This window comes from Hemitrygon akajei, chromosome 16 (genome assembly GCF_048418815.1).
Source record: "Hemitrygon akajei chromosome 16, sHemAka1.3, whole genome shotgun sequence".
In the NCBI taxonomy this organism is placed as follows: Eukaryota; Metazoa; Chordata; class Chondrichthyes; order Myliobatiformes; family Dasyatidae; genus Hemitrygon; species Hemitrygon akajei.
This window is the reverse complement of record NC_133139.1, coordinates 49,886,913-49,912,431: the sequence shown is the minus strand read 5'-3', so window position 1 is coordinate 49,912,431 and position 25,519 is coordinate 49,886,913. Positions and strand designations below refer to the sequence as shown.

Here is a 25,519-nt window from a genome sequence, read left to right as displayed (position 1 = left end):
TGATCAACAGAGATATTCTCATTCAGAGATTCAGAGGAATAAATTCGAGAATAAAAATTTTTAAATGCGACATTGATTTCTAAGTGATACGATGTAAAGTCTCCATTCTCCTTCCGGATCTTTGTAATATGTTGTTTAGCTTTGGAACGCCTCAGCTGATTGGCTAGAAATTTACCAGATTTGTCACCATGAATATAAAAGCGACTCTTACTTTCAAGAAGTTGGCGTTCAACAGGTTGAGTAGACAGAAGATTAAATTTAGTTTGAAGTTCTACACGTTTCTTGTATAATTCAGGATTCTTAGTTTGAGCATACAGTTGATCTAATTCTTTAATCTGATTAATGAGGTCTAATTGATCTGCACAGGACTTTCTATTAAGATTTGCTGTATAGGAGATTATTTGACCCCTCAAATATGCTTTCATGGCATCCCAGACAATCTGGAATGACATTTCAGATGACGTATTGGTGTTAAAATAAAAGGTTATCTGATCCTTAATAAATTTTAGAAAATCATCATCCGATAATAAAGTCGAGTCAAAACGCCAGTGTTTATTCCTCTGAGGGAGACCAGGAAAATTTAAAGACAAAGTAATTGGGGCATGGTCAGAAATCAGTATACTCTGATAATCACAAGAATAGACAAATGGAATAAGTTGATTATCAAGTAAAAAGTAGTCAATTCTAGTAAAGGTATGGTGAACATGTGGGAAAAAAAGAATAATCTCTCTCAGTAGGATGAAGGAGACGCCATATATCAGAGATACCATAATTAGAGAGAAAAGAGTGAATAGCTAAGGCAGAGTTAGTAGGTAATCTAGTAACAGAGGACGATCGATCCAAATTAGGATCTAACCAGCAATTAAAATCGCCATCCAGTATAAGAGAGTATGAGTTTAAATCTGGTAGTGAGGAGAAAAAACGTTCAGAAAAATTAACATCATCAAAATTGGGAGCATACAGGTTTGCTAGTACAACTTTAGTATTATATAATTTACCAGAAACAATAATAAAATGGCCATTTGTATCAGATATCTTATTATGGAGTTCAAAAGGAATATTTGAATTAATAAGGATGGAGACCCCCCTAGCTTTGGCGGCAAAGGATGAATGAAAATGCTGACCCACCCACTTTGACAAAAGCCGAGAATTATCAAAACTACGAATATGAGTTTCTTGAAGGAAAGCAATGTCAGCTTTGAGTTGTTTAATATGCGAGAAGACCTTCCTTCTTTTAACAGGATGATTCAATCCCTTTACATTCCAGCTCACAAATTTAAGTGTATTAACCATTATCAATTGTTAGTGCATAGAAGGTAGCAGGCATATAAAAAATCAAGCAGTACAGTAACAGTTTGGGAGCAAAAATGTAAACATAGATCCGTAGAATCAGAACAGAGACATGTCCTGAATAACAAAGGAAAACAAAAGAAACAGTGAGTAGTGTTGGAACTGGAGAATCCACCCCACCCTCGCAACCCAAAACTAGATGGCTACCTAAACAAGCAGCTAGCTCTACCAAAAAAATTAACCCAAATATGACTTCCAGTTCCGTATCGTTAACAAAAGTTCCGTATAAATAATATAACAAATAATAACTAATTTATGCACTAGAAAACAGAATTACAAATAGGAACAACTTCAACAGAAGTATAAAACTTAATACAAAAAAAATCAGAAGAAAACTAAAACTAACCTACCCGCGAAAAAGGGAGGGGGAAAAGGGGGAAATTATAAATTTAAGGAGAGTACTTATCAACCATTTACAGAAAAAAAAGCAAAACTTAAACTATAAATCAACCAACAGGGAGGCCTTCAATAAAAACTCCAAACCTCCAAAACAAGTTAAAATCAATTGTAGTTCTCTATAGATAAAGTTATACAAAAATAAAATAGATTACACAAGTAAAATCTAAAAGTCCGCAGGGAAACAATAAACTTAAATTATCTATTTAGAAAAAACGCACCAAGTCCAGGGAGAGATTGACTACAGCCCTTAGAGTTTCAATAGTTAATGTCTGAATTATTCAAGTAAAGTCTGAGTTCGGAAAAAATAGTTTTACTTCGAGAAGTACTTATCAACCATTTTAGAAGGTCAGGCCGGTTCCGAAGAAGACAAGGTGGCTGGAAGACTTCCAACAAACGCCTCAGCCTCCTTCACTGATTTAAACCACTTATAATCTCCAGTAGTAAGCGTAATTCGAAGATCGGCTGGATTTCGGAGAGAGGGTCTGGATCCGCGATCAAAAAGCACTTTCATTATACCTTTAAACTCAGCACGCATCTTCAGAACCTGGGGGGCATAATCCTCTACAAAACGAGTGACTGTATTTTGAAAAGCAAAAGTACCTCTGCGGCGTGCCTCCATAATCAGACGGTTTTTCACGTGGTATCGATGAAAGCATAAAATAACTGGCCGTGGACAGGAATCCAGAGTTGCACGAGGAACATAAATCCTGTGAGCCCTTTCAAGCTCAGGTGGAGTCGGAAGAAATTCTTTCCTGAAAATCTCACAGAGAAAGTCAGAAAAAAAACCAACGGGAGAGCCCTTTTCGGTGGCCTCTGGCAAACCAAGAATTCGTAGATTGCAACATCTGCTCCGATTTTCAAGATCCACCATTTTGGAAGAAAGTTCACTGTTCTTCTCCTCCAGGTTGGAGCAGAAAGTTTCAAGATTTTGAACACGGCGTTTTAAATCTTCAGAAGTTAAGTCAATGCGAGATAAATGTTCAGCATGTTCATCCACTCTAGCATTAATCTGATCCAATTTGGAATCCAGCTGGCTGAAAGAAGTTCTAAATTCAGTTCTAAAATCCATTAAAGTATCTTGTCGATGTTGTTCCAAAACAGCGAGAATCTCAGCCGGTAAAGCTGTAGAAGTTTCCTTTTTCCTGGTTTTAGTACTTTTGGTAGCCATTATAAGATAGATGTGTTCGCAGGCAGGTAAAAGAGAACTAATAAAATACCTAACTAAGGTTTAAGAAGGGAGACATATCGTGCAAAGATAAGAAGAATAACGGAGCAAAAGTTCGGAGCAACTAAACAATCGCCATCTTACCGGAAGTTCCCTACTGGCCTTTTCTTAAACCCTTCTAATTCATTTTATGATTTTAATCTATGAGTTTAATTTATTTAGAGATACAGCATGCAACATACCCTTCTGGCCCAATGAACCACACACCCAGCAACTTACCTATTTAACTCAAGTCTAATCACAAGACAATTTACAATGACTGATTAATCTACTAACCAGTATGTTTTTGGAAAGTGGGAGGAGACCAGAGTATCTGGAGGAAACCCACTTGTTCACAAGGAGTACATTCCAACTCCCTACAGATGGTGTCGGAATTGAACTCCAAATTCTGATGACCTGAGTTGTAATAGTGTCACACTAACTGTTAACTCACGCATAGAAAAATTCCAAGACCAGTCTTGTGGTTTGCAAATGATTGTATACAAAGTATAGGCGTGTATATTGAGCAATACACAAAATGCTGGACAAACTGAAGGGAAATGGGCAGTTGTCATTTTGAGTTGAGACGCTTCATCTGGACTGAAAAGCAAGGGAAAGTAGCATGAAAGGAAGGTGTGGAGCAAGAGTTTGAAAATGGTATTTGGATCCAGGTGAGGAGAGTGAAGGGCAGGTAGAGGGGAGAAGAGTGATAGAAGGTGATAGGTGGAAATGATAAAGTGCTACAGATGGTGGAATCTGATAAGGGAGGAAGATAGTAAATGGAGGAGGTGGTGTGGGCAGATTGACATTGTGGGGGGAGTGGACCCAGTTGGAGGAGTCGGGTGGGAGAGCAGAAAAAGAAGGGTGATGACTTTGGTTGTGTGTGGGAGGAACTAGGCCGATCATAAAGGGAAAGGGGAAGAGCAGTTTACCTGAAATTGGAGAAATCAATGTTTGTACCATCAACTTGTAGACTACCCCAGTGGAAAATGAGGTACTATTACTCCAGTTTGTGTTTAGTCTCATTCTTTGTAGTGGAGATGGGCAAGGATGGAAGATTTGTATGGGATTTGGATTGGAATTTAGATGGCTGGCAACCAGGAGCTTCAAACAGCCATAGCAGACAGAGTGTAGGTGCTCGGCAAAGTGATCATCAACTCTGCACCTGGTCTCACTGCTTTTGAAGAAGGCCACATCAGGAGCACTGGAAACACTAAAATCAGAGGAAATGCAAGTGTATGTCTACTGCTCACAGGGAAGCGTGCCTCGTATGGGAGGGATGAGCAGACTAGGTAGTCATAGGGAGCAGAAAAGGGTGGGGAGGGGAAGATGTAGCTGGTGGTGGGGTCATGTAGCTAGTTGAAGTTGCGGACAGTAATGTGATGAATACATAGGCTGCTGGGATAAAAGGTGAGGACCAGGAAAACTAACCTTGTTCTAATCGGGGAGTTAGGGGAGTGGAGATGGGCTAAGATTAGAAATGCAGGAAATGGAGGAGCTGCAAGTGACACCTCCATCAACAACAGTGGGTGGGAAGCCCCATCTCTGAAAAAAGATGATGTCTTAGATGTCCTAGGGTAGAAGGCTTGCTAGATTTTGCTCCACTACTACTTGTCACTCTTTTTACTGCCTATCCCCTGCTGATTTTCTGAAGGATCTTAAGTGGAAACATTGATAGTCCACATGGAGCAACAAACAAGATGTTGTCTTTTGTGTTTTTATATATTAAGCCCACATTTTAATTCATAAATGATTTTCCCTACAATAATTTGATTTATATAAAAAAGAAAACAAAATCTATGGCATGTCGCAGTAGAAAAGTCAGTGGCTACTTCAGTATTTTATCATATTAGGAGTCAAAGGCTAGTGTGATTTAACAATGTTATTGCTTGCAGGATGTACTCTTATAATTATTTTCATTACAAATGCTAATATGTGAATGATACAATGATGCAGAAAGTAAGGTTTGTTAACACAAATTGTTTGTACACATTTTATCTTGAATAAAGTACTTAAGCTATGGGATTTAAAAAATCATACATAAAGTTAAGGAGCGTATAGGGTACAGTTGGAATATGGTGCATTGGTTCACAGTGCCAGAGTCTAGGATTTTTTCAAGAACTCGGTTGCTGTCTTGTGGAGTTTTCATGTTCTCTAGTGTGGGTTTCCTTTGGGTGCTCTGGTTTCCTTTCACATCCCAAAGACATGGGGTTAGTAGATTAATAAGCTGTTGTAAATTGTCCTTAGTGTGCCGGTGAGGATAGAATGTAGGGGGAGATGATGAATATGTAGAGAGAATAATAAAAAGGTTGAAGGTAGCATTAGTGTAAATGGGTGGTTGATGGTCCACATTCTTTTCAGCCTTCATGTATTATAATAATAATAATAACTTTATTTAGACAACACCTTTCATATATTAAGATACAAGGCCCAAAGTACTTTACATATGCAGGTTATAAAGATAAATCAATATAGTCATAAAAATACAAAACAAAATTGAAAATAAGTAAAGATAAACATTATAAGGAATAGAATGTAATAAAATACATCAAATTATATAAATCTAATCAACATCAACAGGCATTAAGTAATCCTAAAAGTAGGCCAAATTAAAAAACTAGGTTTTCAGAAGTGTATTGGAACATTCCACAGTACTAGTCTGGTGTATCTCAGTTAGCAAGATATTCCAGATTCTTACTACATACGAGCAAAAGGCAGCATCACCAGTTCTTATAATCTTGGCTCTAGGAAGGCTAAGGAAATCAGTGTTCATTGATCTATGATTAGGGATGTAAGGGGATAGGCGTTCCAAAATATACAGAAGAGCTAGATTATTGAAAGCCTGAGATACAAATTATAGTATTTTAAAATTGCTCTTAAAGGGCATAGGCAGCCAGTTTAATTTTGTCAGAAGTGGTAAAATGTACTGAGATTTTTTTTTTCTGGTTAAGATTCTTGCTGCTGCATTTTGAACAAGCTGCAGCCAATTTATATCTTAAGCAATCCTGAAAAGAATGCTTTACAGTGGCAAAGGCAGATGATCTCCAGGCATGGATCAACACCTGGAATTATGCTATTGTAGTCATCAGTGAGACTTGGTTGCAGGGTGGGCAGGACTGGCAGCTCAATATTCAGGGGTCCTTGTTTTAGACAAGACAGAGTGGATGAATTAAAGGAGGAGGGGTGGCATTACCAGTCAGGGGAAATGTCAAAGCAATGTTCCATCAGGACAGACTGGAGAACTCGATTAGTGAAGTGTTATGGGTGGAACTGGTATTACAGACCACCCAACAGTCCTAGGATTTTAGAGGAACAAATTTGCAGAGAGATTTCAGACTGTTGCAAGAAACATGGTTGCTACAGTAGCTACAGTAGGTGATTTTAACTTTCCACATATTGACTGGGATTCCCACACTGTAAAAGGACTAGATGGGATAGATTTTGTTGTCAAATATGTTCAGGAAAGTTTCCTTAATCAGGAAAGTCCCAGCGGGAGATTGTGTGATACTTGCTCTGTCACTAGGGAACGAGACAGGGCAGTTGACAGAAGTTTGTGTAGGGGAACACTTTGCATCTTGTGATCATGCCACCATTAGTATCAAAGTAAATATAGCAAAAGATAGGTCTGGTCCGTGAGTTGCGATTTCAAATTGGAGAAAAGCCAATTTTGATAGTATAAGAAAGGATCTGGCAATTGTAGATGGGACAGGCAGTTTTCTGGCAAATATGTACTTGGTAAGTGGAAGGCCTTCAAAAATGAAATTTTGAAAGTACAAAGCTTGTATGTGCCTGTTAGAATAGGCATCCGTTAGTCTCGTGAGACCATGGATTTGCGCCTTGGAAGGTCTCCAAGGTGCAGGCCTGGGCAAGGTTGTATGTAAGACCAGCAGTTGCCCATGCTGCAAGTCTCCCCTCTCCACGTCACCGATGTTGTCCAAGGGAGACACTAGTGTTGATGCAGCACTGGTGTCGTCGCAGAGCAATGTGTGGTTAAGTGCCTTGCTCAAGGACACAACATGCTGCCTCAGCTGAGGCTCGAACTAGTGACCTTCAGATCACTAGACCGACACCTTATCCATTTGGCCGTGTACCAACATCTGTTAGAATAAAAGGTAAAGATAACAAGTGTAGGGAACCTTAGTTTTCAAGAGATATTGAAGCCCTGGTTAAGGAAAAAAAGGGGGTGCATAGAAGGTATCGGCAGGTAGGAACAAATGGGTGCTTACGGAGAATAAGAAATACAAGAAAATACTTAAGAAAGGAATCAGGAGGGCTAAAAGAAGGCATGAAGTTGCCCTAGCAGACAAGGTGAAGGAGAATCCTATGTTAAGATCAAAAGGATTGCAAGTGGCAAAATTGGTTCTTTGGAAGATCAGAATGGCTAATCCATGTGTGGAACCAAAAGAGATGGGGGAAATCTTAAATAATTTTTTGCATCTGTATTCACTCAGACGGCACACACTGAGTCTATAGAAGTGAGACAAAGCGGTATCGACTTCATGGACCTGGCACAGATTACAGATGAGGAGGTGTTTGTTGTCCTGAGGCAAATTAGGGTGAATAAATCTCCAGGGCTTGACAAGCTGTTCCCTCCGACCTTGCGGGAGGCAAGTGCAGAAATTGCCAGGCTTTAGAGATACTTAAATCGTTCTTAGATGAGGTACCGGAGGATTGGAGGCTAACCAATGTTGTTCCTTTGTTTAAGAAAGGCTCTATAAGTAAATCAGGAAATTATACTGTATGCCAATGAGCCTGACTTCATTTGTGGTAAAGTTACTGGAAGGTATTCTGAGTGGCTAGATACACAAGCATCTGGATAGACATGGACTGATTAAGGATTGTCAACATGGTTTTGTGCATGATAGTCCTTGTCTAAGCAATCTTATAGAGTTTTTCTAGGAAGTTGATGAAGGCAGGGCAATGGATATATTCTACATGGACTTTAGGAAGTCATTTGACAGGGTCCTGCATGGTTAACCATGGTTGGTTAAGAAGGTTTAGTTGTTTAGCATTCAAGATGAGGTAGAAAATTGGATTAGACATTGGCTTTATGGGAGAAGCCAGAGAGTGGTAGTAGATGGTTGCCTCTCTGACTGGAGGCCTGTGACTAGTGGAGTGCCTCAGGAATTGGTGCTGGATCTGTTGTTGTGTGTCATTTATATCAACGATCTGGATGATAATTTGGTTTACAGGTTCAGCAGATTTGCAGATGACACCATGATTGGGGGTGTAGTGGACAGTGAGGAAAGCTATCACGGCTTGCTGTGGCATCTGGACCAGCTGGAAAAAATGGGCTGAAAAATGGCAGATGGAATTTAATGCAGCAAGTGTGAGGTGTTGCTCTTCAGTAGGACCAACCAGGATAGGTCTTACACAGTGAATGGTAGGGCATTGAGTGTGGTACAGCAAAGGGTTCTGGGTATACAGGTCCATAATTTGTTGAAAGTGGCACCACTGGTAGATAGGGTAGTACAGAAAGCTTTTGGCACATTGGCTTTCATAAATGAAAATATTGTGTAAAGGAGATGGGATGTTATGTTGAATTTGTATATGACATTAGCGAGGCTGAATTTGGAGTATCATGTGCAGCTTTGGTCACCTTTCTACAGGAAATATGTAAATAAGGCTGAAAGAGTACAACAAAAATTTATAAGGATGTTGCTGGATCTGGAAGACAAGACCCGAGTTATAAGGAAAGACTGAATAGGTTAGGACTTTATTCCTTGGAACGTAGAAGATTGAGAGCAGATTTGATAGAGGCATACAAAACTAGTTAGGGTTATAGATAATTAAATACAAGCAGGCTTTTTCCACTGAGGTTGGATGGGACTACATCCAGAGGTCATGGGTTAAGGGTGAAAGAGATCAAGTTTTAAGGGGAACATGAGGGGAAACTTCTTCACCTAGGGTTGTGAGAGTGTGGAACGAGTTGCCAGCACAAGTGGTGCATGCAAGCTCAATTTCGATGTTTAAAAGAAGTTTGGATAGATACATGACTGGTTAGGGATATAGAGGGCTATGGTCCCGGTGCAGCTCGACAGGAGTAGGCAGTTTAAATGGTTCAGCACAGACTAGATAGGTCGAAGGGCCTATATCTATGCTGTACTTTTCTATGGCTTTATGAGTGGTCCAATTGGTTAAAATCAAAAGTGTGAATCAATTTTTCAACATTTTAAGATGCCCTAAGAAATCAAAATCTTGCAATGTTCTTTAAACAAAACAACGTTGTCTTAATAATATGGTTAATATGTGATTTGAAATTCCATCTAAATTTAGCTTAGAGTCAATAATAATGCCTAAATTCTTTATTTCTCACTTTATATGTAGGACTTGATCAAGTTTATTTCGATTCACACTTTTTTTTTTATTGCTATCAACCAGAATTTAAGATTTTTCGTTATTTAGTTGAAGGAAATTTAAGGTTCAAGTTATAAGAATGAGATTGCAGTGTATTGTGGGTTTTAAAGAACTTATGTTTATTTTATTTTCAGGATGACCCCTTCAGGGGCAAAGCTTCACCTTTCAATAATAATACTCAAGATCTACACACAGATCCGTTCCAGTCAGAAGATCCCTTCAAGACAGATCCATTCAAAGGAGCTGATCCTTTCAAAGATAGTAAGCAGCTCAAATTTCAAGTTCTAAGTAAATTTATTATCAAATTACATATATGTCAGCATATATAACCCTGAAATTCACTTTCTTGCCGGCAATCACAGTAAATACATGAAACACAACAGAATCAATGGAAGACTGCATCTGACAGGACAGGCAACAGCCAATGTATATAAGAAAACAAACTTTGCAATACCAAAAGAAAGAGGGGGAAAATAATAAATAAATAAACAATCAATTTTGAAGAGTCCCTGAAAGTGAGTCCATAGGTTGTGGGAACAGTGATAGGACGAGTGATACTGTCTTCTCTGGTTCAAGAGCCTGATGATAATAAATGTTCAGGATAATAAATGTTACTGAAACTGGTGGTGTGGTCTTGAGGCTCCTGTGTCACCTCCCTGATGGCAGCAGTGAAAAAAGAGCATGGCCTGGATGGTGGGGGTCTTTGATGATGGATGCTGCTTTCCTGTAATGGTGCTTAATGTAGATGTGTTCACTGATGGGGAGGGCTATAGTCAGTATGACCTCAGCCATATCATTGTAGGATTTTCTGTTCAAGAGCATTTCTGTTTACATACCAGGCTGTGATGCAACCAGTCAATATACTCTACACCACACATCTATAGAAGATTGCCACAGTTTGAGATGTGATACTGAATCTTCACAAAGTGATAAGGAAGTAAAGATGCTGCTGTGCTGTCTTCGTAAGGGCATTTAAATGCTGGGCCCAGGACAGGACTTCTGAAATTATAGCATCGATGAATTTAAAGTTGCTGACCCTCTCCAACTTCGATCCCCGATATGGACCTCCGGTTTCTTCCTCTTGAAGTCAATAATCAGCTCCTTGTCTTGCTGACATGAGTGAGATATTGTTGCTGTGGCACCGCTCAGCCAGATTTTCAATTTTCATCCTAAATGCTGATTGAACCACATTTGATTTAGCCAACGTCAGTGATATTGTCAGTAAATACTAAATACGGCATTGAAGCTGTGTTCAGCCCCCAGTCATAAGTGTAAAGTGAGTAGAGCAGGAGGCTAAGCACACAGTCTTGTGGTGCACCAGTGCTGATGGAGCTTGTGGGGGAGATGTTTTTTACGAATCCGAACAGACTGTGGTCTGAAAGTGAGAAAATCAAGTATCCAATTGCACAAGGAGGTATTGAGGCCAAGGAAGCTATTTGATTAGTTTTGAGGAGATGATAGTATCGAATGCCAAGCTGTATTTGATGAAGAGATCCTGATGTATTCATCTTCACTGTCCAGATGTTCCAGGGTTGAATAAAGAGCAAATGAAATGGCATCTGCTGTTGACCTGTTGTGACGGTAGGCAAATTGGAGTGAATCCAGGTTGCTTTTCAGGTAGGAGTTGATACGTTCCATCACCAACCTCTCAAAGTACTTCATCACTGTGGATGTTAGTGCTACTGTACGATAGTTATTGAGGTGGGTTGCCACATTCTTCTTAGGCATTGGTGTAGTTGAACCCTGCTTAAGGCAGGTGGATACCTCAGACGGCTGAACTGAGGGGTTGAAGATATCGATGAACACTCCTGCCAGTTGATTAGCACAGGTTTTTAGTACTGAACTAAAGACCTTTAGTGACTTTTAAAACTGAAGATCACTGGGAAGAGCAAATCATAAAAACAAGGTTCTGCAGATGTTGGAAATCCAGGGCAAGATACACACAGTGCTGGAGGAACTCAGCAGGTCAGTCAGCATCTGTGGGAAGAATAAACAGTCCTGATGAAGTGTCTCAAAATCATGAAATGTCAATTACTTATTCCTGTTAATAGATGCTGCCTGACCCGTTGGGTTCCTTCAGCATTTTGTGTGATTCACAGGGAGGCAATTTTCAAAGAGTCCATATGCATTAATTAAGAGAACAGTTGATCTCAGGTTTGATCTTTTTTTTTCTTGAACAGGTGATCCATTCCAAAATGACCCTTTTGCCCATCAGCAGGCAGCAGCAACGACAGGTATGATATCTGGAATTCATCTTCTTGTCATGTTTGTCATCTGTTTATTTTCTGGGAGTAAAAGGCTTTAAACTTTCCTGCTTCTACAATTTTTCTAGTTTTCAGCTGGGAAAGATACTCCTCATGCAAAGATCTTTTCAGATCCTTGCCAAGGCAATGATAGTCTAGTATTATTAGGAATCACCTTGCATTGTGACTGAATGGATCAGAGAGTAGAGCCATCCCAAATATTGTTGGTAACACAGTGTACTGGTTGATCACAGGACTTAGACCCTTTCTTTCATTAAGTTTTAGGGACAGTGTGTGAGAGTTGGGAAGTCATGTTGCAGCTGTATAACACTGCAACTTTGGAGTATACTTTAGAGGATAGTGTGTAGTTCTAGTTGCCACATTATAGGAAGAATGTGGAAGCTTTGGAGAGGGTGCAGAAGACATTCACCAAAATGCTTTCTGATTAGAAAGTATCAAATATAAAGAGAGGTTGGACAACTTGGATTGTTTTCCCTGGAATGTAAGGGGATGAGGACCTGATAAAAAACATGTAAAAATTACATTGATTTAAATATCTCCTTATCCGAGGAGAGCTGGGACTCAGTTCTCAAATCGGTTAACTCAACCTCTCTTTGTGCTCGCCATTGCCTTTTACAGTTTAAGATTGTTCACAGAGCCCATATGTCTAAATCTAAACTATCTCGATTCTACCCTGGCATTAGCCTGCTCTGTGATAAATGCAAGAGGGGCGTTGCCTCTCTCATCCATATGTACTGGCTCTGTCCTAGCTTGGAGAAATTCTGGAAAGATGTCTTCACTACATTATCGGGTATTCTGAATCAGCACCTAGAACCAAACCCCTTAATTGCTCTGTTTGGTTTTTGGGGCGAGACAGATTTATGTCTGGGTCCGACCAAATGCCGAATACTATCTTTTGCCTCTCTCCTGGCTAGACGCTTGATCCTCCTTAGATGGAGAGATGTTGCCCCGCCCACTCATGCGCAATGGTTTAATGACATTATGGCCTGCTTGGACTTTGAAAAAATTCATTATTCAGTTCTTAATTCGGATCTAAAGTTCCATAAGGTCTGGGGACCTTTTATCGAGTACTTTCATAACCTTCCTCCTGACTAGGGTTTTTTTTTTCTTTTTTTTTCTTCTTTTCGGTCCCTTGCTTTCAGCTCCCTTTTTTTTCTGGTAGTAGGCATTATAATCCTCTGCTGCTAAGTGTATTCACAGTCTGGGAGTTTGACTGTCCTGACCTATACTCTCTATACTGTGTTGTGGTTGGTCTGGAGTTGTTGTTGTTTTTTTTCTTGTGTTTTGGGGCTTGGGGAGGACACTAAGCTTACTTGTCTTTAATTTAGGTGCTTTTTTGTTAAATTCTCTTCCTCTGTAGCATATTGTTATTGTACGCTTAATTTTGCACTGTATTAATGCTCCTCATTGGGATTTGGGGTTTTTAATTTGTAAAATGTTTTGAAAAACTAATAAAAAAAGTTTAAAAAATTACATTGGTCATAAATTGGATAGATAGCTTTTCCCAGTGTGGAAATGTGAAATGCAAGAGGGGATAAATTCAAGGTGAGAGGAGGAATTTAAAGGAATCTTACCATGGCCATCATTACTTGGCTACTCAGTAATTGGACCTAAATAATGACTAGTTATTATTCCCATTAGGATACATGATATTGTCACCTCCAGAATTTTATAATAGATCTGTGCATTTATACTTTCTGGGATGCCCAAGATTTTGTCCATGCATATCAAACCATCCACCCTGGCATAGTACAGATTTGAATCTCTATTCCTCCTTTATTAGCTCTGCATTACCAAAGTCCATAGAGAAAAATGATTTTGGTCACCTGTGTTCTCTAAGTAACAACATCATTGTTGACAGGTTTCTTCATCTGTAATGGCTGTGGAGCAAAATTGACCATAGCCCAAGTCATGATTAATTCCATTGCAACCAAAAACATTATCTCCTTCATCTCTGGTTAAATAAAATCTTGGGTTTAAAGGTTTGCACTTTCCTTATTCTTTCCAAGGCACTTTCAGCTTCTTGATAACCCGTGATGCCAGTGGGTCATTTAGTTTCATTCCCCTCTCTGGAACCACAAATTTCACATAAGACTACTCAAATCTTTATTAAGCACTCCCTTGTGCTCTTTTAAGTCTGGTGAGCCAGAACTATTACAAGTCCAGGGATGACCTACAGAAGGCTATCTTAAGAGTGAGAGAATAATTTCGATTGAGGTTAGAAATGGAATTGGAAGCATGTCAGCTCTGGCAGGGTCTGGAGGCCATTACTTCCAACAAAGCGAAACCTAACATAATGAATGGCAGAGGTGCTTCACTTCCAGATGAGCTCAGTGCCTTTTATACATGCTTTGAAGGAGAGAATAAAACTCCACTTATGCAAATCTCTGCAGCATCCAGTGATCATGTGATCGCTGTTTCAGAGGCTGACGCCAGAACATCTTTCAAGAGGGTGAACTCTTCCAAGGTGTTTGGTTCTGATGGTGTACCTGATAGGGTCTGAATACCTGTGCCAACCAACTGGCAGGAATGTTTGAGGATATCATCTCTCTGTCACTGCTGCACATGGAGGATCACACTTGCTTCAAAGGGGCAACAACCATACCGGTGTCCAAGAAGAGCAGGGAGAGCTGCCTCAACAACTGTTGTCCAGTGGCATTCACATGTACTGTGATGAAGTGCTTTGAGAGATTGATCCTGGCTTGAATTAACTCTTGTCTAAGCAAGCACCTGGGCTTGCTGCAATTTGTCTATTGCCACAATAGGTTTACAGCGGATGTAATCTCACTGGCTTTCCACTTGGCCTTGGATCACCTGCTGTTTATTGACTACTGCTCAGCATCCAACATAATCATTCCCTCAAGTCTGATTAAAGATCTCCAAAACCTAGGCCTCTCTACCTCCCTCTTCAGCTGGATCCTTAAATTCCTTACCAGGAAACCTTAATCATTGGAATTAACTCCTCCTCTTCACTGACAGTCAACACTGGCGCACCACAAGGATGCGTGCTTAGTTCATTGCTCTATTCTCTACATGAACGACTGTGTGGCTAGGCACAGCTCAAACGCCATCTCTAAATTTGCCAACAACCCAACTATTGTTGGTGGAATTTTAGATGGTGACGAAGAGGCTTAGAGGAGTGAGATAGAACATAGAAATTTGCAGTACATTTCAGACCCCTAGGCCCACAATGTTGTGCCGACCATGTAACCTACTCTAGAGACTGCCTAGAATTTCCGTAGTATGCAGCCCTTTATTTTGCTCCATGTACCTATCCAAGAGGCTCTTAAAAGACTCTGTTGTAGATTGAGTGATGTCACAGCAAAAATGTCAGTAAGACCAAGGAATTGATCGTAGACTTCAGGAAGGGTAAATTGAGTGAACACACACCAGTCCTCATCAGGGGATCAGAAGTGAAAGGTGTGCTGTTTCACGTTTCTGGGTGTCAACATCACTGAAGGTCTATCCTGGGCTGAACATATTGATTCAATTACAAAGAAGGCACACATGGCAGCTGTATTCCATTTGGAGTTTGAGGAGAATTGGTATGTCCTCAAAGACACTCACAAATTTCTACAGGTGTACCATGGAGAGTATTCTAGCTGGTTGCATCACCATCTGGTATGGAGGGGACTCTGCCCAGGATTGGAAAAAGCTGAAGAAAGTTGTAGACTCAGCCAGCATCATCATGGACTATAGTCTCCCCAGCATCCAGGAAACCTTCAAAAGGTGATGCCTCAAAAAGGCAGTATCCATCATTAAGGAACCCCACCGCCCAGAACATGCCCTCTTCTCATTACTATCATCAAGGAAGAGATACATGAGCCTGAAGACACACACTCAATGTTTCAGGAGCAGCTTCTTTCCCACCCCCATCAGATTTTTAAATGGATATTGAACCCTTGAACACTTCCTCAGTATTATTTTTGCTTTCTGCTTGCACTACTTATTTAATTTATATTTTATATACAGTACTGTGCAAAGCCTATGAAGAGCAGTAAACGGTTAAAAAAAAAACTAAATTAAATCTATAAATACAAAAGCTGGATGAACTCAACAGGTCGGGCAGGATGCGACCCAGGATGAGTTCATCCAGCTTTTGTACGTGTTGATTTGACCACAGCATTTGCAGTGTACTTTGTGTTTAAATTAAATCTATATTTGGTGTGACAACCCTTTGGCTTTCAAACTACATTAGTTCTCTTCGGCACACTGTCTTGCAGTTTTATAGGAAAATTGACTGGTGGGCTGTTCCAAACATCTTGGAGAGCTTTCTGTAGTTCTTCTGCAGACCTGGGCTGTCTTGCTTGCTTCTGTCTCTAGGTAACCTCACACCCTTAATGATGTTGAGATCAGGTCTGTATGGAGGCCATACCATCTGTTGCAGAACTCCTTGTTTTTCTTTTTGCTGAAGATAGATTTTTTATGACCTTGGCCATGTGTTCAGGCTCAATTTCCTGCTGTAGAATGGAGTTGGGACTGATCAGATACCTCCCTGATGATATTGCATGATGGATGAGAATCTGCTTGTACTTTTCAGCATTGAGGATTCCATTAATTCTGACTAGATCACCAACTCCATTTGCAGAAATGTAGCCTCAACCTGCAGGTGCCTCTTTCATGCTTCACTGTTGGCTGTACACACTCATCTATGTAGTGCTGTCCAACTCTTCTATGCTCTTCTGTTTGAGCCAAAAGTTTCAATTTTTAACTCGTCATTCCAGAGTACTTGCTGTCGTAGTTCATCATCCCAGTCCTTGTGCTTCTGTGCATACTGTAAGTGAGTCTCTTAGCTTTGTTTCCACTTCGGAAGAATGTCTTTTTGGCAGCAACTCTTCCATGTTGACCACTTCTGACAAGATTTCTCTGGACTGTAGAGGTGTGATTTCTATGACTTTAGAGCTGATAGCAGTGCTGGACTTCTCGCTATTTAGAAGGGATGTCAGTTTGATTTGTTTTTCTCTTGGCTGCCTCACTCAACTTCCATGATTGACCATAGTGTTTCTGTTCCTCAATTTTGCCCATTTCTTTGTGCTTCTTCAGGAGAGCTGAAGCAGCACATATTGAAGCTCCTGTCTGCTGTGAAATTTCTGCTTGGGAGAGACCTGGCTGATGCAGGATGACTACCTTGTGTCTTGTTGCTATTGTCACTCTTGTCATGGTGTAGGAATTGAAGATTTGAAGATTAAACTTGCACATCTGCCACATCCTTTTTAATTTGTCCTTCACCCAGTTTGATACCTTTTACATCCATTACTGTTCCAGTTAATTCAGCTCATGATGTCATTAAACATTAGCATTGTGTTTATTATCTTTGTTTAATCATGCACTGGGTCATTTACCTACAAAGTAATGAAGTTTTTATTTGAAAAAAAAGTGGTCTATTACTTAATATGTTACTTTCTTTAACAAAAAAAATTTCACGGCATATGCCGGTGATGATAACCTGATTCTGATTCTGTTGTATATTTCTGACTGTGCTTCTATCAGTTATTGTAATTCTATTTTTATTTTTCTCCTCTTAATCCATAACTTTAACTTGTTGCTCCTCCTGTCTTCCAATTTGACCAACCTGCAATTGCCCGGTCCAGTTGCAACACATTGTTTTGCAAACCTTTCAATCTTATTCCCCCTTGGGATAATTTTGAGTGAGCTTTCACCTTAAAGACTGTTCATTTATTCTCACATGTATCTCATAGTTAGTTCTTCACCCACCTTCCTGTACGGGTGAGGAATCATCTGCAAAAAGAAAATGTTTTTTTTCCCTTTCTTTGTGTCTTTGTTCTTTGGCATTACTATATTTGATTTCCTTCCTCACCTCCCCTTTTTGTTTTGATACAGATAGTCCCTGTGGATCATTTGTTATCATATCCTGGCACCCATGCAGTTCTCCAGTACAATATGAAAATTATCTTTAAGGAAGGTAGAACCTTTAATAGCTTTTACAACTACATTTCAATCCTGCCCAATATTTAAACTAAACTTTCATCTACATGACAAACACAATGATTGCATCAAAATTATTTCCCAAGGAAACTCAAAATTAGTATGTCACAAGTTTTGGGCAGCATCATTTAAGTTCTGTAAATAGAAATCAGACTTGTTTGTAAAATCAACTTGATTGCTCCCCTGATATTCCATTCTTGCAAAATAATTTAATTGGCCACCAATGAGCACTTTCCCCAAATGCCCATTTCCTTTTGAACTGTGAGCATCTCATATCCAGAATAGAGATGCATTGATTTCTATCACCTTAACCAGGATTCATTTATGTCCATGTACTGCTAAAAAAGGCATGCCCTTGCCAATAAAGACTTTGCAAAGTATTAATTAGAAGATACTGCATTACTGTATAGATGTGGAAGAAGGTCTTGTGGTCCAATGAAATTAAAGTGAAACTTTTTGGACTCAACTTTAAGTGGTGTGGTGTATATACTGCGTATCAGTCAGGTAACACCATCCCTACTGTGAAGTGTGGAGATAGCATCATGCTTTGGGGATACTTTTCAGCAGCAGGGAATGGAAATCTGTTCAGGATTGATAGGAAGGTGAATGCTGCTAAATGCAGAGAGTTCCTGGATAAAAACCTGATAGCTTCTGCCAGAAAGCTTAAACTGGGAGGATGTTCATCTTCTCTTGAGTGGGTGTGTCAGAGTCCTGACCTTAACCTGAACAAACATCTCTGGCGAGATCTCAGGATTGCTGTCCACTCCCCAACTAACCTGTCCTCACTTGAGCAAGGAGGAATGGACAAATTTTGCTCAATCGCATTTTGCAAAGCTGATAGAGACTTATCCAAAAAGACTACTGGCTGTAATAACAGCAAGAGGTGATTTGACTGAGAGATGAATACTTTTGAACTGCTGACATTTCAGTTTTTGAATTTTTGGTTTTTCATGCTTTATAATTTTCCCCACTTTTGGGCTCTACTGTGGGGGAGAAAAGTGCATGTGATTCACAAATAAAATTGATCAAAATCCCTGGTTGTGATACTCATCTATGTGAACAAAATGTTGAGGCTGAATACTTCTGCAAGAAACTGTATGCTACTTCTCTATTTCTAATGTTATTTCACTCTTTGAATAGTAATTAGCCATTTTATGTTTTGTTTGGTGGTTTACCCAAATGGTCTTACATACAGGATTTTTTAGGCACATTGGTATAACTGGATTAGTCTCCTAAAGTATTTAATTTGATTCATGATGTTAAGCAAAAATATGCTGGAAACATTTAATAGACCAGCCAGCATTTTTTTTGAAATGAATAGTTAAAATTTAGGTTGTTTTTATTTTATTAAGGTTCTTATTATGGAGGATCATCTCACTATTTTTTCATGACAAGTAATACTTCACCTGCTGATTTCTTTTTCCTGCACTGTATTCTTTTATTTCCAATTTTCAGTATCTATTAAATGTTCATTTTGTTTGTGTCAATGTTCTGCATATTTGTCCAGTGAAAATTCCTAAGCTTATATCTTTCCTTTGCTTGTCAATTGCTCTCATGTTTTCTTTTCATTTTGATTTTCTCTTCAGATCCATTTGGTGGTGACCCCTTTAAAGAAAATGATCCATTCCACAATACATCATCTGACGAGTTCTTCAAGAAGCCACCAAAGAGCGATCCTTTCACATCTTCATCAGCCTCTGATCCTTTCAGCAGGGAACATGCCATGCCATCTAAAGTAAGTAGTATTGGAATCTATTTTACAGTAGAGATCAACAGCTTTAATGTTGTCACCTGTTTAATTTGAAACCAATGGATGTGCATTACCTTGTTCATCATAGCCACACAGTCTGTGGTTCTGTAGCTCAGAAATGCTGTTCCCATATGAAGTCTTACCTAAAAAGTTAATCAATCAATTACATTTTGAAAGATTTCATGATCCTTGGTGTTTGGATGATTGTTTTTCAGATTTTTACAAAGCTTTAGTGAAGAACTAATTCTTGATTGTTGTCAAGACGAACAGTCTCAGCCCAAAACGTTGTCAGCGCTTCTCCCTATAGATGCTGCCTGGCCTGCTGAGTTCCACCAGCATTTTGTGTGTGTTGTTGTTTGAATTTCCAGCATCTGCAGATTTCCTCGTGTTTGCTCTTGATTGTTGAACCACTTTATACTAATTCTAGAGCTGCATCTCATGGACTGGATTCCACCCACCCAACAAAGAGTATGGTTTATCTCTCTTTCTACTCCATCCAAATATTACTGTTCAGTACTTAAGGGAATATGAGTTTTGCATTGAACCTGGCCTCAAAAACTTCATTTTGGTGAACATGCACTGGATCTTCGATTAATAAACCAAATTTGCCAAATAATAAGCCAAATTTGCATGTGGTTCAGGTAACAATCCTGGGAGCACTACATTTTTGTTTGTGATTTTAAATTTAGTTTGTAGCTGCTCAGATTCCCTCAGTAGAAGCTCTTTCCTTGTTCTTCGACTAATTTGTACACCACATCCTCACTACTGTTTGAAGGCATATGTATAATTCCCCATCAGGATTTTATTACCCTTGCAGTTTCTTAACTCGACCCACATAGATTCTACATCTTCTAGTCCTATGTCACCTCTTTCTAAGGATTTGATCTTATTTTGTACTAACCCTATCTCCTCTACCTATTTGCCTGTCCTTTTGAATGTCTCCTTGAATGTTAAATGCCCAGCTGTGATCTTCTTTCAGCTATGACTCAGTGATGCCCAGAACGTCCTGCCTGCCAATTTCTAATTGTGCTGCAAGATCATCTACTTTATTTATATATACAGCTTCAGGCATGTGTTCATCATCCCGAATGAATCCATGTTGCCTGAAGTTAAATTATTATCCACCTCTGAACTTACTGTCTCTTTTTAATTCTGGAAATGTCGGTAATCTTTCCTGCACTCTCCTTCCCTTTTACTTTATCCATATTTTTCCAAGCTATTGAACCCATCCCCCTGCTATTTAGTTTAATGCCCCATTCAAACCTTAGTTATGAGATTTGCTGGGGCCATAATCTCTACATTGTTCTGGTGGAGGCTGTCCCATCAGAACAGCTCCCTCTTTTCCCAATATTGGTGCTAATCTCCCAAAAATTCAAACTAAATTCTCCCACACTAATCTTCAAGCCATGCATTTAAGTCTCTGATCTTATTAACCCTTTGCAAATTTGCATGTGGCTCAGGTAACAGTCCTGGGAGCACTACATTTTTGTCTGTGATTTTAAATTTAGTCTGTAGCTGCTCAGATTCCCTCAGTAGAACCTCTTTCCTTGTTCTTCCTGATAACCACATAGATTATGACAACTGGATCTGTCCCTTCCCAGAGTAAATTTCTCTGCAGATCAGCTGAGATACCCTAAACCCATGTACCAGGCAGAGAAAATAGACTTAGTGCCTGTTAGTCCTTGTGACAGTGAATTGTGTCTTTTCCTTTAACTAGACTATTTTGCTAATTACCACTAAATTTCTCTTCTCTTCCCCCCTATTGAATATATCCATGAAACATGGTTTGGTTGGTTACCCTTTCTAAAGCCCCCACTCTCAGCCTGAAAAGGAGCAACAATTTCAGATGTGTTAGGCAAACTAAAGGACTGAGTCTCCTCCAGCACTACCTCTTGGATACCACCCCCTCACCCCCCAAACCTGCCTCATTTGCAGCCATATAGGGCTAGAGCCATCAAACACTCTTCATATGACAAGCCATTTAATCCTGAAATCATTTTTGTGAACCTCCTTTGAACTGTCTTGAGTTTTAGCACATTGTTTTTAAGATAAAGGGCCCAAAACTGCTCACATTACTCTAACTGAGGCCTCAACAGTGCTTTATAAATTCTCAACATTACATCCTTACTTTTATATTCTGGTCCTCTTGAAAGCAATGCTAATGTCAGATTTGCCTTCCTTACCACAGACTCAACCTGCAAATTAACCTTTAGGGAATCCCACCTAAGGGCTCCCAAGTCCCTTTGTGCGCCCATTTTTTTTCCTGTAGTTTTTCTCCATTTAGAAAACCATCTACCCTTTCATTTATTCCACTAATGTGCATGACCATACGCTTCCCAGCACTGGATTCTGTTTCCCAACACAGACCCCTGTGGGATGCCGCTAGTCACCAGCAGCCTGTCAGAAAAGGCTCCCTTTATTCCCACTCTATCTCCTGTCAATTCGCCACTGCTTTATCCACTCTAGAATCTTTCCCATATACCATGGCCTTGTACCTTGTTAAGCAGCCTCATGTACAGCACCTTGTCAAAGGCCTTCTGAAAATCCAAGTACACAACATCAACATCCAGCATGTACTGATTTTCTCTTGTTTGAGATTGGATTACAACACTGCAAAGTCTCTTCCAGGGATAGCTACCCTGAAGAAGTTTAAATCTTTCCTTCGATGGGAGTTATGTGAAACCCTCTCTCACTGCTCCCTGTCTGTGATCAGCTTTTTTTTCTCCAGTCCTGCCAAAGGATTTTGGCCTGAAACATCGACTGTACTCTTTTTCTAGAAGCTGTCTGGCCTGCTGAGTTCCTCCAGCATTTTGTGTGTGTTGTTTGGATTTCCAGCATCTGCAGATTCTCTTGTTTCCGATTCTCCTTTGTCTAGCCTACTTGTTATTTCTTCAAAGAATTCCAACAGATTTGTCAGGCAAGATATTCCTTTGAGAAAATCATACTGACAACTGCCTATTTTATCGTGTGTCTCCAAATATCTTGGGACCTTATCCTTAATCATTGACTCCCAAGATTTCCCCAACCACTGAGGTCAGATTAACTGGCCTTTCTTCTGCCTCTCTCCCTTCTTGAAGAGTGGAATGACATTTGCAATTTTCCAGTCTTTTGGAACCATTCCAGAATTTAGTGATTCTTGAAAGATCATTATTAATGCCTTCACAATCTCTTCAGCCTCCTCTTTCAGAATGCCGGGGTGTGCAGCATCAGGTCCAGGTGACTTATCTAACTTCAGACCTACGCTTCCCAAGAATCTTGTTTCTAATAATGGTAACTTCACACACTTCATACACCCTGACACCTGGAACTTCTACCATACTGCTAGTGTCTACCACCATGAAGACTGCTGCTTTGTCCACCATTTCCCTGTCCCCCATTACTACCTCTCCAGTATCATTTTCCAGTGGTCTGATATCCACTCTTGCCTCTCTTTTACACTCTGTGTATCTGAAGAAACTTTTGGTATCCTCTGTAATATTATTGGTGAGCTGACTTTCATATTCCACCTTATTGACTTTTTTAGTTGATTTGTGTTGGTTTTTAAAAACTTCCCAATTGTCTAACTTACCACACATTTTTGCTCTATTATATGCTCTCTCTTTGGCTTTTATGTTTTCCTTGATTTCTCTTGTTTGCTATGGTTGTGTTATTTTACCCTTAGAATACGTCTTCCTCTTTGGGATGTATATATCCTCTGCCTGCCGAATTGCTTCCAGGTCATCAACTTTGAGCCTGAATTGCCCGAGAAACCAATGCTTGCTGCAGGTGTGTTCAACAGGAAACACAATGGGGTCCATCAGCTCCCACATCATGCAGCTACAACACATCACCTGATCCTGCATCCCTCCTGTATTTAATTTGTTGTAATATGGTACATTTTTGGGTAATATTGAGATTGATATGGCTTCCAGTCAATTGTCTCACATTAGGACCAGTGTATTTTGGCCCAGTTAGCTGCAGTTTCATAGAAATAGTTAAAAAGGTTTAAGAAAGGCGAAGTACCATTCAACTCAGTAAGAAGTTAAATACAGAACAAATTAGATCACTACCAATACTATTACAGTATTATAAAACTGGTATTCCTAATAATTATCGACTGAGGAATTCATCCAGTTTATACTGCCGTTTTCTTTTGATAGACTGCAAGTGGACAAAATCATTGCAGACGCCAAGTGCAGATAATGGACTGCCTGCAAACAATACTATTGACGATTGCATCCTCTATATTATTATTGTAACATTCAGGATGATTGTCAGTATTTCCAAATTCTTCATTGTTCCTATCTTGAAGTAGTGAAATTGTTTCTTTTTTATTCCCAGCTGTTTCTGGTAGCTCCAAGCCTGAATGCTTGAAACTGCAGTGAGCGAAATTATTTTGAATCATCTTATTAATTATTTCTTGCCAATGATCAGTGACAACATTCACTGTTTTTTGAACACAAACATGTGCAACTGACGCTATTTAAAAACTGTTTGCTCTAAGCATGGTGTAGTGTCTTAACGGCTACACAAGTGTGCGTGATGGATGTTATTTAGAAACTGTTGGGAAACAGTCTTCTGCCCCAATTAAACAGCAGTGTCCCAAATGGAGGAAAGGAATCCCGGCTATTTATTTTGATATATATTTTTGCATTTTAATACCTGCTATTCACCTGTACCTCCATATATCCCTTGAAGAACCAGGCAAAGCTTGATCCTTTGTGGATTCCCATTGCCACACTCTTTAATTGCAGGAAGGGAGTCCTATTAAAATTGTGATAACAAGTTCAGTTAAGTTAAATGGTGTTATGACAGAGTGGGACTCATCAGGCCTTGAATGAGAAATAATGCATCTCAACAAAATGCAAATCTGTTTATAGTTTGAAGGAGGAAAATTAGGACATAGAAATGCACTCAAGAATTTTGGAGAAAAAGGCAAGGGCAGAGGAATGAAAAGCAAAAAATTACAGATGCTGGGAATTAAGTGAAAACATAGAATATTAGAAATTCTTAACAGGTTGGACTTTGTGGAGAGTGAAATATTAATATTTCAGGTCAGGTGCATTTTATCAGCAGCAGGAATACTTAGAGATTGGATATGTTAAATTGATAGATTAACATTTTGTCTTAGCTGTTTTTCTCTCAGAATTGTACAGCACATATGCACTCTTTCATCACATTTACTACATGTAAAAGTTTTGGCTGTCTATGTTTATCACGTTTGCCTTCATTAAGCTTGTATTCTTGTATGCCTTTTCTTTCCAAATACCTGTTGAAAGGCCTTTTTGTAATTGTACCTGTCTCAACCCATTCTTTTGGCAGCTCATGCCAAATTACCGTTACCCATTGTGTGAAAATTGTACCCCTCATATTTTTTTTAAATTTTTTAAATTTTTTTTATTAGTTTTTCAAAACATTTTACAAAATTAAAAACCCCAAATCCCAATGAGGAGCACCCCTCATATTTTTAAATATCTCCCCCTTACCTTAAAATTGTATCCTTTAATTCTAGACTCCTAGGAAGAATACTGCCTATCCTTTCCTCCTACATTGCCTTCCATTTTTCTATCAACTATCAGTTTCTTAAACGTCCCTAAAGTATCTCCCTCTACCACCATCCCTCAGAAAGTGTTCCATGCACACACCATTTGCTGTATAAAATATTTATCTCTTGTATCCACTCTATACTTTCTTGCAATCAGTTTAAGATTTTGCCTCCTGGCGTTAGCTCTTTCTGCCTTGAGAAAAAGTCTCTAGCTATCCACTTGATCTACATCTCATATCATCCTGTACATCTTTATCAAGCTACTACTCATCGTCCTTAGTTCCAATGAGAAAATCAGTAGCTTGCTCAACCTTACATCTTAAGACATGCTCTATAATCACAGCAGCATCCTGGTAAATATCCTCTGCACCCTCTTTAAAGCTTTCACATCCTTCCTATAAGGAGGCAACTAGAACTGAATACAATATTCCAAGTGTGGTCTAACCAGGGTTTTATGGAGCTGCAACAGTACTTTGTGGCTCAATCCTCTAGCTAATGCAGGTTAACACACCATACACCTTCTTAATTACCTTATCAACTTGTGCAACAACTTTGAGGGATCTAGAGATGTGAACTCCAGCTTCCCTCTGGGGTCTACACTGTTAAGAACCCTGTATTCTGACTTCAAATATGTCATTACAAAGTAAATAATTTCACACTTCAGGTTGACCTCCATCTGCCACTTCTCTGCCTAGCTCTGCATCCTGTCACTATCCCGTTGCAAC

At 39.4% G+C, this 25,519-nt stretch overlaps 1 protein-coding gene across 6 annotated transcripts in view; it reads left to right on the top strand.

Annotated features, from left to right (window-relative positions):
- Positions 1–25,519, top strand: part of eps15l1a (epidermal growth factor receptor pathway substrate 15-like 1a) — a 487,464-nt gene that overhangs the window by 241,966 nt on the left and 219,979 nt on the right. For all 6 annotated transcript variants that reach the window (XM_073068849.1, XM_073068851.1, XM_073068850.1 and 3 more), the window contains 3 exons: positions 9,445–9,571; positions 11,491–11,544; positions 19,107–19,255. In XM_073068849.1, coding sequence (XP_072924950.1) covers positions 9,445–9,571; positions 11,491–11,544; positions 19,107–19,255 — 330 coding nt within the window. The remainder of the gene's footprint in view (positions 1–9,444; positions 9,572–11,490; positions 11,545–19,106; positions 19,256–25,519) is intronic.